The 16,266-nt window shown below is 36.1% G+C and overlaps 1 protein-coding gene across 2 annotated transcripts in view; it reads right to left on the bottom strand.

Moving 5' to 3' along the window:
* The window catches only part of MAP3K5 (mitogen-activated protein kinase kinase kinase 5), a 198,217-nt gene that overhangs the window by 75,676 nt on the left and 106,275 nt on the right, over positions 1–16,266 (bottom strand). For both annotated transcript variants that reach the window (XR_007412214.1, XM_025422373.3), the window contains exons 8-11: positions 16,053–16,165; positions 10,188–10,347; positions 7,455–7,608; positions 1,038–1,145 (exon numbers count right to left, since the gene is read on the bottom strand). Coding sequence is in view for 1 of the 2 variants with exons in the window: in XM_025422373.3 (XP_025278158.1) it covers positions 1,038–1,145; positions 7,455–7,608; positions 10,188–10,347; positions 16,053–16,165 (535 nt within the window). In the remaining variant the exon portion in view is untranslated. The remainder of the gene's footprint in view (positions 1–1,037; positions 1,146–7,454; positions 7,609–10,187; positions 10,348–16,052; positions 16,166–16,266) is intronic.

A 16,266-nucleotide genomic window follows, 5' to 3' on the forward strand; every position in this document is an offset into this window, starting at 1 on the left:
ACCCAGGATTGACAACAACTCAATGACATTTTAAAAAACTGACGCTGATATTTTTAAAAATTGCAACCCCATGCCTCCAAATGTACTTCCCAATTCCCTCGTTCTGACATATTTTCCCCTTTAACATACTTCTATATTTTATTTATTTATTGCCTGAGTTGACAGTAGGAATTTTTATTATTTTGCATTCATCTGTTTCCCTAGTACCTAACACAGTGCCTGGGAGCACCTGTCACAGAGTAAGTGCTCCATAAATATTTCCTGAGTTCATGGGTAATTGTTAAGGGAAATTATAAGAGTATTTTGGAAAAAAATTACCAAAACTCTCACAAAACTACTTTGCCACAAAACTTCTCTCATTTCTGTGGTTTATCCTATGGATTGAAATTAGGTCTTGGAATTTTTCTATTTAAAAAAATAGTAGGATTTGTACTTGCATTAAAACTGATAAGGTACAGAAGTGGAAAGGTTATCCAAATGACTGCTAGAAGGGGAAATAAGAGCATTTAAGACCCCTTGAAAACCAGGGCAGCACAGCCCCACTGATATTGTGATGGCACCCAGAGCCAGTGGCTAATCTGAAATTGAGCAGCTGCTTAGATAACCCAACAGTGTCATAAAATGATAATTATGATCTTACTCATGTAAGACTAGAGTGGCCTTATTGATAGGCTTCCTAGAATGAAGATATGCATCTTTTAAGTCATATATTTTAAGTCTCAGTTCTCCGACACATAATTTAATGTATAGCATGAATTTCAAAACAGAGAAATCTTTTAATTTTAAGCAAACTTTGGATGGTTTTGCCATCTACAATAAAAATCCGAATAATTTCAGACATACTTTACTAAATGAGTAAAATTCATAAACCAAATTTAATAAATTTCATATCACGGGATATATTTATGCCATGACAGATATATACAGTAAACTATTTCTTTGTAACTAATGCAGATATTTGCTGGAATATGTAAATGCTAGAAGGGAGTAAAGTCCTTCACTATGAATGCTCTTGTCTTAATGATTACACAGTTTACCTTGTCATCAGGAAGCACGTGCCAAATAGATATGGTCTTTTCCTCAACTTCATTGTTGATAGACAAATATGAAGGCTGATAGATTTTGGTTGGTTCTAATATTAATACCTTGAGAACAAAAAGCAAAGAAACGAATATTAGGGACTTCAGATTTAAGCCATTTAGAGCTGTTATAACATCACTGAACTGATGTGGAAGATCATTGGATGAGCCTCTGGTTCCACCGCAGTATTAAATCCATTTTAACTCCTACCGTTGCCTTCCCTGAGTCCTTTGAGCATTTTACGGTATTATACAATTATCCTAAGTTCCAAGAATATACCACCCTTTTTGCTAAAGAAATTAGAAATGAATTTTTGAAGTCCCTATATTGGTTTGGCTATCCCCAGGGAATCTACTCTAATGATATATTTTTAAGGTCTTCTTTCATCTTGCAGTTAGTGCAAAATCTATTTCTATAAATATAAATGTGTCCCCAAAAGGCAGAAACATGGTAAAGCAAATAATTCCATACATAGAAAAGATTCCATATGCAGAGAGTTACATACTATTTTAGGTTTTCTCCTGCCACACCTTCATCAAGATGTGGTAGTATGGTTTTCATACCTATGTAAATGGATTGAGAAATGATTTTGGCTATTACTGAAAGAGTTTTATATATGGACATAGCTGTATGAAATAATAAAAATAATATAAATAATAAAAATGTTTTTTGCATTGTCTTCAAAATAAAACTGGAATCTTCAATAATGATATATTTAGCCTTGTGAAAGAGAAAGAAATAAAGCTTACTCCTGTTTTGGAGATGTACAAGGTGTATATAATAAGTGAGTTGAGAATCACTCTCAAAGATGTAGTGCATTATTACTAGTATCTGATAATAGGTGCAAATAAAATTAAGAATGCACTGATTTTAAAGGTGATGCAACTATTACCTATTTACACAGATGCTTAAAAGCACCCACCTAGCTCAAATTTCCTATGCAGTCTTAAGTAGGAGTATTTAAAAAGGAAAGGAGAACCAATACTAAACTATCAGAGAAACTAGAATAGTTCCTTCTACCCTACTGCTTAAAACTCAAGAAAACTGGCTTTTAGAAAGAATCTTGTGTCAAGAAAGTTGACCAGATAAAAGTGGAAGAAAAACCCTTCAGAAGACTCCATCAGCAAGGGATTATGGACTCATAATACACTGTAATCTAAAGTACAATTTGAGCAAGAAAGCACATGGATTAGCAGCCTGACTCTTGGCCATCCACTACAAACCTAGTGTACCGAATTTACATTATATTTATCACAATGGTAAAATATATTTAGAGTACAGAGAACTACAGAAAGGGGATTAGGGAAACAAAATTTTCTTTACTTTTGAGTATAAAAAATTTAAAGGGCTTAATTTGTGGTCAGGCTCTAGTTATGAAAATATGATAGAACAGGGATCCCTGGGTGGCGCAGCGGTTTGGCGCCTGCCTTTGGCCCAGGGCGCGATCCTGGAGACCACGGATCGAATCCCACATCCGGCTCCCGATGCATGGAGCCTGCTTCTCCCTCTGCCATGTCTCTGCCTCTCTCTCTCTCTCTCTCTCTCTCTCTCTCTGTGACTATCATAAATAAATAAAAATTAAAAAAAAAAAAGAAAATATGATAGAACAGACCACAAATAAAGTACAGTCAGGGCCCACTGAAGAACATATTTTGATTTAGGAAGATACCAGGTGAATCTAGGTCCAAATTCCAATCAACAGAGAATGAAGTGGTACTGATTAATAATAGAAATAAATTTTCAATTGAAACTTGGCAGGATTGGTGTTCTAAAATCTGAGTATCATGGGCAGCCCTGGTGGCGCAGCGGTTTAGCGCCGCCTGCAGCCCAGGGCGTGATCCTGGAGACCCTGGATCGAGTCCCACATCAGGCTCTCTGTATGATACCTGCTTCTCCCTCTGCCTGTGTCTCTGCCTCTCTCTGTCTCTATGAATAAATAAACTTTAAAAATCTTTAAGAAAATAGGGATCCCTGGGTGGTGCAGCGGTTTGGTGCCTGCCTTTGGCCCAGGGCGCGATCCTGGAGACCCGGGATCAAATCCCACATCAGGCTCCCGGTGCATGGAGCCTGCTTCTCCCTCGGCCTATGTCTCTGCCTCTCTCTCTCTCTCTCTGTGACTATCATAAATAAATAAAATTAAAAAAAAAATCTTTAAGAAAATAAAATAAAAATAAAATCTGAGTATCCCAGTGTTTGTGAAATGAAAATTAATAGGGAATAAAAGGCAGATTATTCCAAAATACCATCCAAGTCACTGTACTGACAAAGGTGAATATATGTCTTGTTTCCTAATTATGTGGGCATAGAGTTTAACATGAGAAAAGCACAGCACCAGGTTATCTCCCCTCTTCTTAAATTATGTCTTTATTGTTGTCTCAAATATTTCTAACAGATAAAGTCTGGCCTATGTTTTCCAATGTCAAGATAGGGAGTAAAAATCGGTTGTAATTATCATTGTGTAACCTTTGTCAAGCCCTTTGATCTGCCCTTGAAATGACAAAATGGAAGGAATTTGTAGCATGCATTCTGGAGGTCACAGAAAGAAGGAAGAAAGAAGAGGCAATCTGACAAAACCAGCTAGCGACAACTCGCTTGAAAGTATAAACATTCTTGCTTTTAGTTTCTAAACTTGTATATTGGTTCACATTAAAATCAACGCTAAAACATTTTTTAAAAAATAAACAGCTTATGTCTTGTATCTGAAATGGGAAGGAACGCAGTAAGACCCATAAACTATACAGGGTAGACAGTAAAGATAGTTACATGTCTCAGCTCCTACAAGAGTCCATAAAAGCACCACACTCCCCTTCCTCTTACCTGGGGTGAGGGGCTGATGGTCTCCTAACTTTTCAATGTAGGAAGGAAAGAAATATACACAGAAGAGAGGTGAAAAAAAAGAATCAAATAATAATAATAAAGGAGGGGACCATTCAAATCACTTTGCAAAGAAACTTTTGTCTGTTTCCTTTTACCCAGCATCACTGTTATTTCTTAGAGTAAGAACAGATACAGTAGTGAAATAAATGGAAACAATCAAATAAAATCTTTTCTAATAGAAGTCATCTTGGTTTTAGTCAGATCCATTTTAAAAGAAGGATAATGTTATTACCCCAATCAAGACCTACTGTGGCCTTTGTAAGTGTGAGCCAATGATGCTACTCCATGGACACAATGAGTTAGTGACTGACATGGTACCACAGGTACTAGAAACCTGCCTTTCTCCACACGGTGGAATATGGGGAGCAAATTCTTATGGTTGCAGGGAGTAGGCTCAGTGGGAAAGGCAGATGAGTGAAGCAGGAATAATGGGACTGTAATCAATATCCAGAATGGAGCAGATAGTTGACTTAGTAGGTTGTTGCTTTTGGAGAAGACAGTCACCAGTTGCCAGTCCCTTTAATTTCTCAACAGCTGAAAATCTAGATTTTTGTGAACTCTCCTTATTTTTCACTTGACTTTTTTATAAGCTCTATTTTTCAGTGGAAATATTCTACCTTTTAATCTAGTTTGTCTATCTTTTCCTCTATCTTCTCTAACATAGTAATTACAATTATTTGAAGTTCTTCTCTGGTAGCTTCAATATGTGAATCACTTCTTGGCCTGCCTCTATTGGCTGTTTTAGCTTTTCATTATCTGTCAGTTTTTTTCTGCTTCTTAGAATGTTCAATAATCTTTGATTGTGTCTGAATGACACAATGCAGAGGCTCAGGACCATATCTTTCCACAGGTTTCTTCTCTACTCCTGCCCCCTAGCTAGCAGCCAAATTATTAGTGCATCATCTTGATCTTATCAAGGCTTACTTCTATTACAGCTTTGTTAGGGTAGGTCTTTTAGTTTTGCCTTTATTCCCAGGGCATGGGCTTTTTCTATGTCTCCTCTAAATGTTTGGGTGTTCACCAAAGTCTCATCATTCTGGCTAAACCCAAAGTCCAACATCTTATCCCTGAATTGTTTAAGCTCTGGGATATCTACTCAACTCTCAACCTTCCAAAGAATGCTCTTTACCACTTCTGGTCCTGATCTTCTAAATAGCAAGGGGATTTACCTTGGTAAGGTTTACTTAAGCCATATAGGTTTCAGCTAAAACCCAATTTTAGTCAAATCCTGGGATCAGTAGTTCTGTTTACTTACATCGTGCTTACCCCTTGTTCATACTATCTAGAAGTTGCTCTAGGACTCCAGTAAATTACCCAGGTAGAATCCTGAGATTCATTCTTCGAAACTCCCCCTTCTCCAACACCTTGCCCCTCATATTCCAGCTGTCTTAGAGTCCCAAACACCTCTCCCTGTCTGCTCTTCCAGAGAGAATCCCACACCCTGCTAGGGCTCCACTTCCTTGGGCTGCAGCCAGAAAAAGGCCTTAAGAGAAAAAAAAGTAGGTGAAGGTGGGACTCACCTCAAGTACCTCCCCGCCCAAAGATCACAACACTGTGATCATTGCTTATTTAATGTTTACAAACAGTATTTTATATATTTTGTTCAGATTTTATAGTTATTTGTGGCAATACCAATATCATTTACAGCCAGCATTGAAGATCAAACTCTCCTTATTTTTTAAATTTTGGCAACAAATTCTTTTTTTTTTTTAAATCATCAGGAGGTCTTTTAGACACAAACTTAATCATATCCACAACCCCACACAAAATAAGAGAAATACTAATTAAAATGATCCCAATGTACCATTTTTTTCATCTGTAAGTTTAGCTAAAGTACAAAGATGACAAATACACTTTTTGAGAAAGACTTTAGGAAAGCAGTCAGTCTCATATGTTGCCAGTAAGAGTGTTAATTGATACAATTCCTATGGAGGGCAACATGGCAATATTAATTCCACTTCTGGGAATTTACCTTATAGATTTATGTGCACATGTGCAAAACAGCAATGGCACAACAGTGTCTCATTTTAATTTGCATTTTTTGGACCACCCAGTGAGATTAATTATCTTTCCACATGATTTGCCCATTTCCTTTTTCTTTTGCTTACCAATTAGTAGTTGTTTTTTTTTTCTTTTTTCATTATTAGGCAAATTGATAACCTTGCTGCATTAGTATTAAATATTTTATCCCTATCTAGCGTTTGCCATGTTTATGGTATTCTTTACTGAACAAAAGTTAGAATTTTTAATGAAATCAAATTGGTCAACATTTGCCTTTGGGGCTATAGGTCCCTTTCTTGCTTAGGAAAGCCTCCCTCACCTAAGTATATACCTATATTCTCCTAACTTCTCTCTTAATATCTTCTAGTTTTATTTTTGACATATCATATTATGACAGACAAATCCATATTAAATAATTTAAATTAGCCCAGAATAGCTAAGAGGAGTGGTTTCCTTTCATAGCCAATTTTCTAGTCAATCAAGTCAACAGTCAACTAAATACAGATAGTTCTGTGCTGTCTTCTTTTACTGCATTTGCTACCATCAGAGCACCAGCTGCAGGCACACTGCCAGCTCACTCTGAGAGAAGTATTTTCTTAGGCTACACATTATCTAGGCTAGAAAACAAAGCGTTTTTAGTGTGAAAGGCTTTTCAACTGAAGATCCTGCTGAGCTTAAGGCTTCATTGGGAAGGAAGCGTAAAGAAAGCATGTTAATGCCAGCAACAGATTTAATTAAATGAAACAGATGATCCTATAAACAAGTATTAGAGAACAAGATTCTATAAAAAGAGTTGAGAGTTGTCACCACCTGATAATGGAAGATTGGACTAGAGAGCTCACACATAGAGATTTATGGGATCACTTGGATGTGGGAACAGATTAGTGAATACAGTGACTGGGTCAGTGGTTCTAGAATTGGGTGATATTCTGAGAACTCTCAGGATGGGAAAGGCACCAGCTTTGAGAAGATGAATAGATTTTTAAAAGTGTGTTACTTCTACTATACATATATCTGTATCCATATCTAGCCAAGATGAGTTACAAATCAGAAGCTATGAGTCATTTCTCATGGGGAAATGATTAGGACACTACATCTAACTCTGACTCATGTGGATAATGAGTGGTGCAGATGGAATAAACACCCAGGTGAAAAGCAGCACTTTTCACCACAATAATGGTGCTGACATTGATGACAATGTTAACACAACTGTAGTATGAATTAACAGCAACCTTGTGTCTGGTCTGAAGCAATATGTTGACTAACTGAGGCTAAGCAAGAGGCAATCTTTTCTTGGAAAGCACACTTCACAACTTATCAAAAGAAATCATCAAATTCCATGGCAAAAACATAAAAATATCACTTCCCTGATTTTGGGAAGTCATTAAAAAAAAAAAGTAACACTAGTACTGTTACAAATACAGTGCAAGATGTTTTTAAATTAAAGAAACAAAATAGGGATGTACCTAAAGTTAAGCTAAATGAAGAGTACTCACTGGAAACCTAACTACGGTAACATCTGTCTTTGTGGCTTCAACCAGGAAATCCATCCAGAAGTCCACGAGCTCCTGTTTGGCCACAGGCTGGTCTGTAGTCAGTTTCACAAAATGCTTATATATCAAAATTGTCTCTACAATAGATTTGAGGTACCTAAAAATGAAAAGATATAAAACACATAATGGGCAAATTTAAATATAACATTAATATTTATAGATTCAGATTGGCCCAACATTATTCATTATTTCTTATATGCCATGTACTTTCACACATATTATCTCATTTAAATCTTCTAGAAATTCAATGAAGCAGGCTGTTTTTTAAAAAGATTTATTTACTTATTGAGAGGTGGAAGATAGACAGTGTAAGCATGAGCAGAAGGCGCAGAGCGAGAGGGAGATAGAATATCAAGCAGACTCCACACTGAGTGCAGAGCTGGATGCAGGGCTTGATTTCATGACCCTGGGATCACCACCTGAGCTGAAACTAAGAGTCAGCTGCTTAACTGACTGTGTCATCCATGCGCCCCAATAAAATAGGCTGTTTTATCCTCATTTTAAAGATGAGTAAACTGAGGCATAGAGAGCTTAAATTGCTTGGACCAGATGATACATCTACTGAAAACATGCCTTTTAAAATAACGCCTATCCTCTCTTCAAGGGAGTGGTTAATGCACTGGTTTTAAAATATGCTTCCTTGAGAAAGCTTTTCAAAATATACCCTTCATGAAAGATCATTATTTTCCTTTGAAGCAACTCAGCTTATATATTATACAATATCCTCCAACCTAACAAGACAGATGGTGCCTCAAAGGAAACAGCTAGGAAAAAATGAGAAGCACGATAATTCTGAGATAATGGGTAGGCAAGCACTTTGCGAACTATAAATATGGAAATTAACATTAAGTGAATGGAAACTTAAGGCATTATTTTGCAGTTGTTATTACTATTGCATAAAATAATGTCTTGTCTGTTGTTAACAGAAGCTGCAACACCTCAAACCAGAGCTCTTGGACCTATGCTTCAGTCCCCTTCTGTACCATCTGAATGATCGTTGTAAAATAAATGATAAATTAGGCTGCATGTAACACATGCATTGATAGCATTCCTTGCTGAATGCCTACTGTAGACATCTCACTGACAGGACTGCCCTGTCCCTAAGTAGCATACAGTGCTGATGAGACAGAAATGTAAAGGTATAGCACAGTGACCTACATATCCATGAGGCTACAACTACAGAAATATGACTAACAAAAGCCATACAGTCCCTACTGACAGAAATACGATTTTAAAATGACAGAAACACAAAAGCAGATCTCATGAGATGAACTAATCACACGTATGTATACAATGACACCACGTCCTTCCATCTGGATGCAGGAAAAGGTTTTAGGGCAGGGTCTTGTCTGTAGGCAGATGTGATTTAGGAGTGTCCCCAGGTGGAGAAGGTGGCAGAAGAGAGGCATGCTCCGTGCGTGCCAAGCCATGAATGCATGAAGCCACAATCTGGCACGTTCAGTGTGACTAGAGAACAGTGTCATTGGGGTGTGTGACAAGATCTGAGGCTGGAGTGACTAAAGGCAAACTTTGTTTGCCAAGGCAAAGAGGTGGACTTTATCTCTTAGGTTGTGAAGAGCCATTAAACTACACCGATTTATGGATTTCAGTGGCAGGAAAGGATCAGACATCAATTTTAGAAAGATCAATATCGGTGTGACACTGGGGAGGGTTTACTAATGAGAAGACTTGAATGTGAGGAAAGCTTTTGGGAAGCCAGGGGGACCTACTGTGGTAGGTCTCCTCCAGTGGTTCCTCTGATGAAAACATGTCAGTGGCCCTGGCTCTGAGCCAACCTGAGCCTTTCTTGATATCATGGTTAACCTTTTAAAGCCTTTACAGCTAGTAATCATTACCTGTGATGCATAATAAAATTAGCATTGTTTTCCAAAATAGTCTTTTTTTTTTTTTTCTTTTTAAATTTATTTATTCATGATAGTCACACAGGGAGAGAGAGAGAGAGAGAGAGGCAGAGACACAGGCAGAGGGAGAAGCAGGCTCCAAGCACCGGGAGCCCGATGTGGGATTCGATCCTGGGTCTCCAGGATCGCGCCCTGGGCCAAAGGCAGGCGTCAAACCGCTGCGCCACCCAGGGATCCCCAAAATAGTCTTAAATGCAGTCCTAAATGCTTTCCTCTCTTCAATTACCATATACCTTATGATGAGACTTGGGGCACTCCAAGAAAATTTTGAAATTAGGAAAACACACACATATAAGAAACATTTGAATGTATGAATAAGCTTTAAGCATAAAGAAGTAAAAAGCAAGAATGAGAATCCTCAAACTGAGATTAGATCAATAAGAGAACAAAGGGTGTATGTTTGGGACAGAAACATGGGAGGCTGACATAGAAATCTGTGAATCTACCAACTTGATTTGCAGGTGTCAATTTTGGCCTCCTATGGGTAACACTGGCCAACATGGGCTAGCGGGTAGGTGAGTATCATGAAAAGGCTAAGCGAAAGGCAAGCAGAAATCATCTACAGCCAGTCATCAGAATCTATATTCATTACATTTGATTTATGAACATCAGTTTTCCCTCTAAATTCTCCATTTCATTCTGGAAGCAAATAAAATCATCTAATCATCAGTTCAACAAATATAACAATTTGGAAATAAGTGATAAGAGTTGTTTATTAAAGCACTTGTTTAAACACATAACCGTTTACTATTACCATGCGGGTGTCTTCAGCTTAAAAAGCTTTTCAGATGCTTGGATGACTCTCATGTGATCATTGGCCAAGACACTGGCACCCAGAAAAAATCCAACTTCCCAGTAGCTCTGGAGTTTTTCTAAGTTTCCCTTTTTACCAAGGAGGCTACTCAGCTTCACTCCTAGAAGATCATCAGGGAAGTACAACGTTACAAACACACAGCACTTTTTATTAGAGAACAGGTAGGTAGAGCAGACTTTTTATTAAAAAACAAAATTAAGCTTTCATTCTTCCTTTCAGATTCAAGTAGCTTTAAGTTTCAATTATAAAAGGGGCTTAAGTTCATGTAAAAAAAAAAACCAAAGTCCCTTTAATTTGAAGATCCAAAGATAACTGCCACTGTCACTTTGATGTACATCATTCCAGAATTTTAATGTATGCCGTCATTGCATGTGGATAAATTAAAAGGTGATAATATCTTGTTATGTAACCACCTTGCTTCCCCTATAATATCACGGATTCTTTAGTTACTTGAAAGGGAAATATGCTACACTATCACTCAGTTGCAGTATAAAATACATAGTATATATATTTTGCAAGAGTAAAATGCTACAATAATAATAATTTTATATGCAAAAACAATTATACACTTATAAAGTTAAAGAAATAAGAAAACTGACAGACAACACTGTCTTGATTACTGTTGCTTTGTATCAAGACTTGAAAGTTAGATAATGTAAATCCCCCAACTTAGTTCTTCTTCAACATTATTTTGCTTCTTCTGGGTGTTTTACATTTCATTATAAATATTTGTCTCTACTCTGCCTTGTAATATTTTTGCATTTGTAATCCTTTGTTTGCTAAAGGGAATATATCTTTGTAGACTTATTAAGTGCCACTAGCATTCACAACATTAAAGTATTAGGAAAATTATCTGAGATTTGAGACTGAGGTAAAAAGGTGGGACGTGTCAATTCAATATGTCATAGGGGCATAAGGCCAGACTTGAGGATTATCTAGGGAAAGTGTAGCAAGTTCATTTCATTGTTTACTATTCATTAAAGATTTCAGACTTAGAGAAGTTTACTTGTTAACTTGATAGAGATGCAAATAGTTTTTGTCTAGTAAAATAGATAATCCCTAAGATTTATGACTTCTTGGGCTTGAATTCATTTATTTAAATCAAACTCAGAAATGTCATCTTAACATTTCTTTATTAAATCATCAATGAATACCCTAGCTTCTAAAATGCACTTTGAACTGGACATATCATCTTACTGTTTTCCATATTAACAGAGTTAAATAAAATCTAAAAAGATTTTTTTTTTTTAAAAAACAGATTTATTTTCTAGAGAGAGAGAACAGAGAGAGCAGCAGAGGGAGAGGAAAAGAGAGAATATCAAGCAGACTCCTCACTGAGTGCAGAACCCAGTTTGGGACTCTATCTACAATCCTGAGATTATGACCCAAACCAAAATCAAAAGTCAGACACTCCACCGACTGAGCCACCCAAGCACTCCTAAAAATCTTTTACAGGTGTTCTATTTTATATTTCCTAAGAATTATGGGTTTTTTTGAAAACATACTTTAAGAAAACAAAATATTCGTTAAAAAACCTTATGCGACTTTTTATGATATAATACACTTAGGCCCTGAGTATTTCAAGAAGTTCATTTGGGAATCCTTCATATATTGTGATAAGTTAGAGAGAATGGCTTTGCCCCCTTAAAATTTTGTAAGATGAAAAAATTATCCTCACGTATGCAACAACATCCATGATCTCCTATCTGAGTATAATTTAAAATTCAACGAATATAAGGAAAGAAAGTGCACAGATAAAATGAGACACTAAAAATGGGCATTTCTACCAACTTCATTTGAAAATGAGCTGTTTTTATTTTGTTGTGCTTGCAAAACAATGAGCCAAGGATAGGTCTAGCAGCAAATCACGTCAAACATTTAAATAGGGGCTAATGTGCAATAGTCCAAAATTATAGTAATAACAGTTTTATAATAAAATTTCAGGTTTATTCTTGCATGCCGGTTCGTAAGATGAGGGTGACAGTTAACTTTGACATTGGCATGAATTTGTCACATGCTTGTGTCATTTGACTTCTTTTGATAGCCACTGTGATTCCTAATAGCTGGACATTAGATCTTAAAATGTTGGTTAAACATTTTTGGTTAGACTATTTTATAGGAGATACTGCTTATTTCCTGCTCATCGCATGAAGAGGCTCTGTTGGGCCATCTCACAACTAGGGATGCTGGCTGGATCACTGAGAGTCAGATCCCTGGAGGGCATATATAGAAATCCTTGACAGAATCATTATTTCAACATCACTATCATTGTCAGCTTATCATTCCCTCCATTTCATTAACTAGAATTCTTTTGAAGAATACATTCCCTGTGCAATAATACATTTAGTTTGTAGCATACTTTAAGGAGAGCTTTTACCTCCTCAACTAGATGAGTTATATAGTATCTCTTTAAAAAGAAGGGAAGGTACCTAATTTCTTCCCTATATAATTTCCAATTATCTGAGAAATTGGTCACCTCCAAGCAGGACAAAGGAGTTGTTCTGTGACTAGTGATGGATTTTGTTTTTGTTCTGATTTCCTTTTTAAAACTATCATTATAGAATCATGGACTTTCACATTCAGTAATACAGATTTCATTTTTATTGTTCCCTGAAAATGAGATTCAAATAGTCTTTTGTCTCAATTCCAACGTTCTTTTATTATATAATCATTATTGTTGGGAGACCCAAACCTAGAATTCTGACTCTCACCCATAAAATGTCTCAGAGTTGAAAAAGTCCACAGAAGACAGGAAAATCAGCAGTTACGTAGTTAACAGTTGAATATTAATTTTAAGTCTTATGTAGCTGGAAATAGGAAGAACATGTAAGATGTGGTTCTGTTTTTTCAAATCCTAGTTCCAAGTGGTCTAAACATCAATGATTATTCAAAAACTGGGAAACTGAAAAAGCAGATCATGAAACAGTTGGTCTTAACTTCAAACACACACATAACTAGAATTGAGAGTCTTTGGGCAGTAGATTAGGACAGCTAAGAATCATGTCTTACCTTAGAAATCTTAACTGTAAGATGATATATTAAATCTAAGCTTCAGATTTAGTGATTGTCTTTTGGCATCTTAATTTTTAGTTGCTTATCTTTTATAAATGAATCAAAATTTCAAAATGCATCTGAAAAAGGGATTTCACTTTAAAAAAAGTCTAATTACTAAAAGGAAACTCAGTAATTTGGGCTCATTTGTACATTTGCAGGGGGCCAAGAGAAGGAACAGAAGAAGATATAAAATACTGAGAAATTTGGCTAGACCATTTAAAAAAAGCTTTTTAAGAATATATCTTTAAAATATGCAAAATGTGCTTGCAAAATGTGCTTTATTTATTCATCTTATTTCTATTACATACTGTTAATATTATATAGGACAATTTATTCCTATATAATAGGAAATCTTTCCTTGAAAATCTTTTTAATTCTATCTTACCATTAAAAAAATTAAGCACTAGTCAGTCTATGATGATATATGATATCATAATTTATGATTGAGCAGAACCTAAATTAGTGAGCTTTAATTATAAAGGATATACAGTTTGGAGTGTAAATTACAGTATTTTAGAAACCTAAAATTTATTTCTTGAAGTAACTAAAAGTTTCATTGTCAAGTCACATTTTAAGTCTGTGTATGTTCTGCACTTTCCCAAATTCAAAATTCAACTTCGTATATTTTCAAATGCTTAATATATATTGTAAATGAGTTCTTGGAAAAAGATTAAAATATATTTTCTTTATAAAGTTATATTAATCATAGTTCCTCAAGCCTCAGGGTGCTGATCATTCTTCTTCTTTTCCCTCAGTTTTATTATAATACACAACTGATATTGATCACATCGTGTAAGTTCAAGGTATAAAATGTGTTTCTTTGATATACTTATATATTGCAGAATGGTTACCACCATGGTGTTAGCTAAGACTTCCATCACATCAGATCATTATCATTTCTTTTTTGCAATAAGATCTACTCTCTCAGCAGGGTGCTGATCATTTTAATCTATGTTGAACTTAAAAATGAGAAGAGTAGGTACATTTTCAAGTCACTATGCTATTGATCTATCAATACATGCAAATCAGTGCTAATTCTTGTAATGATCTGGAGGCTTCCATAAAACTTCACCTTAAGTTCAAAAACGTAACAGTACAAAGTATTTTTTTAGATCACTAGTACTTAAAGAGTTTTGGCTAGTGTAGAGTTTGAAAACCAACCTTAGGTACAACATTTTTTTGTAATCATAATTTTTGAAAAGTACAAGTTACCATGTATTTTCTCTGATTTCATTTACCAACTGAAAAAATTATTTCAAATAAAGCTTTGTGCATTGTATACCAGTGCAATCCAGCAGCAACAAGTATTTTATCATTCTTTTAGTCTGGGGCCTTCCAAAATTACTTAATACTCAAACTTTATTTGCCATTCAGGATTTCCCAGAACATTACACATGGCTATTTTATAAGTCCTTCCCAAATAATGTAAAAAAGTTCAGGACTCATTTTTCTTGAAAGAAAATTAAACAGAAACAGTCTCCAGTTAAAAATCTTAAAGGAGGGGTGCCTGGGTGGCTCGATCAGTTAAGCTTCTGCCTTCATCTCAGGCCAGGATCTCAGGGTCCTGGGATCGAGTCCCACATTGGGCTCTCTGCTGGGCAGGGAGTCTGCTTTTCCCTCTCCCTTTGTGCTCTCCCTCTCTCCTTCTTTCAAATAAATAAATAAAATCTTTAAAAAAGATTAAAATATTAAAGAAAAAGATTCTACTATAATTCATACATTCGCTAGGATGGGGTTTTTTTCCCTCTAAGAAAAATATGGCATAATATTTCCAGGTCTATAGTAATGACTCCTATAAGAGTTGGAAAGATTCCCGGAGAGAATGGTTAGAAACTAAGAGCAACATCTCACTACCATAGACAGTATTCCAATATGTAAAACTTTGAAAAGTGTTATTAAAGCCAGAAGCAAAAAAAAAAAAAAAATCACACAAAATTTATTCACTAAGATGTGGGAAATCTTCAAATTCCAAAGAAAGGTGAGCAGATGAAACAATGTCCACAGATAAAAGGGACAAAAGCACATTCTATCAATGGCTACAATTCAGAGATGGTCTCTGAGGAGACTAATCACTGCCAAGACTGCCATCTGCTTGTCCTGGCTTTGGCAGGCTCCACCTCCAATACTACCAAAACCACAGTGCTTGAAAGTGTATAAGAGAATCAGAAATAGAAAATATCAGAGGTCTTTTCTTCTCCTTCTCCTGCTTCCCTCTTCCTCTAAATCTTAAATAGGAAATGTTGGGACGCCTGGGTGCCTTAGGGGCTGTGCATCTGCCTTCATCTCAGGGCATGATCCCTGGGGTCCAGGATCAAGTACTGCATCCAGCTCCCCACATGGAGCCTGGCTTCTCCCTCTGCCTGTGTCTCTGCCTCTCTCTGTGTCTCTCATGAATAAATAAATAAAATCTTAAAAAAAAAAAAAAAGGAAATCTTCTTGAATTTCCAAACACTGCCTTATTTGGGAATTGGGACTGAACGCAGAGCCCATATTTTCAATATTAGTTTGTGCTGGAACAATAAATATTAACCAGAGGGTTTTTTAGAAACAGGCAAAATCAACTAAAAACCAAATTACATCCCAATTTCAGGATTCTGCATAGTAGTATGAAACACTAAACAGGGAGATATAGTAATAGCAATCCTTTAGAAATAGTAGTAAAAAGCAAAGAGTCTATCAACAATTTTTTTTTCTCTGTACCAAGTTGGGTCAGTTTCTTGATTTCCGTGTAAAATATCAAGCTTCAATTACCAACTTTCCGGAGCTCAAAGGAAGATTCAAACTGGTGCCCAGCTGCCAGGAGAAGGACTGCATAATTAATTCCTGACTGTAGTGATGGCTCAGATTCAAATGCCTTTTTGAACCTATTAAAGAAAACAAATGTACAAGTTTACTTCCTCAGTCATGAAACTCTGGGCATGCAATAGCTTCTGTTTGCATAACTCCAATGCCTGAGCAAGCAAAA

This window comes from Canis lupus, chromosome 1, assembly GCF_003254725.2.
Source record: "Canis lupus dingo isolate Sandy chromosome 1, ASM325472v2, whole genome shotgun sequence".
In the NCBI taxonomy this organism is placed as follows: Eukaryota; Metazoa; Chordata; class Mammalia; order Carnivora; family Canidae; genus Canis; species Canis lupus.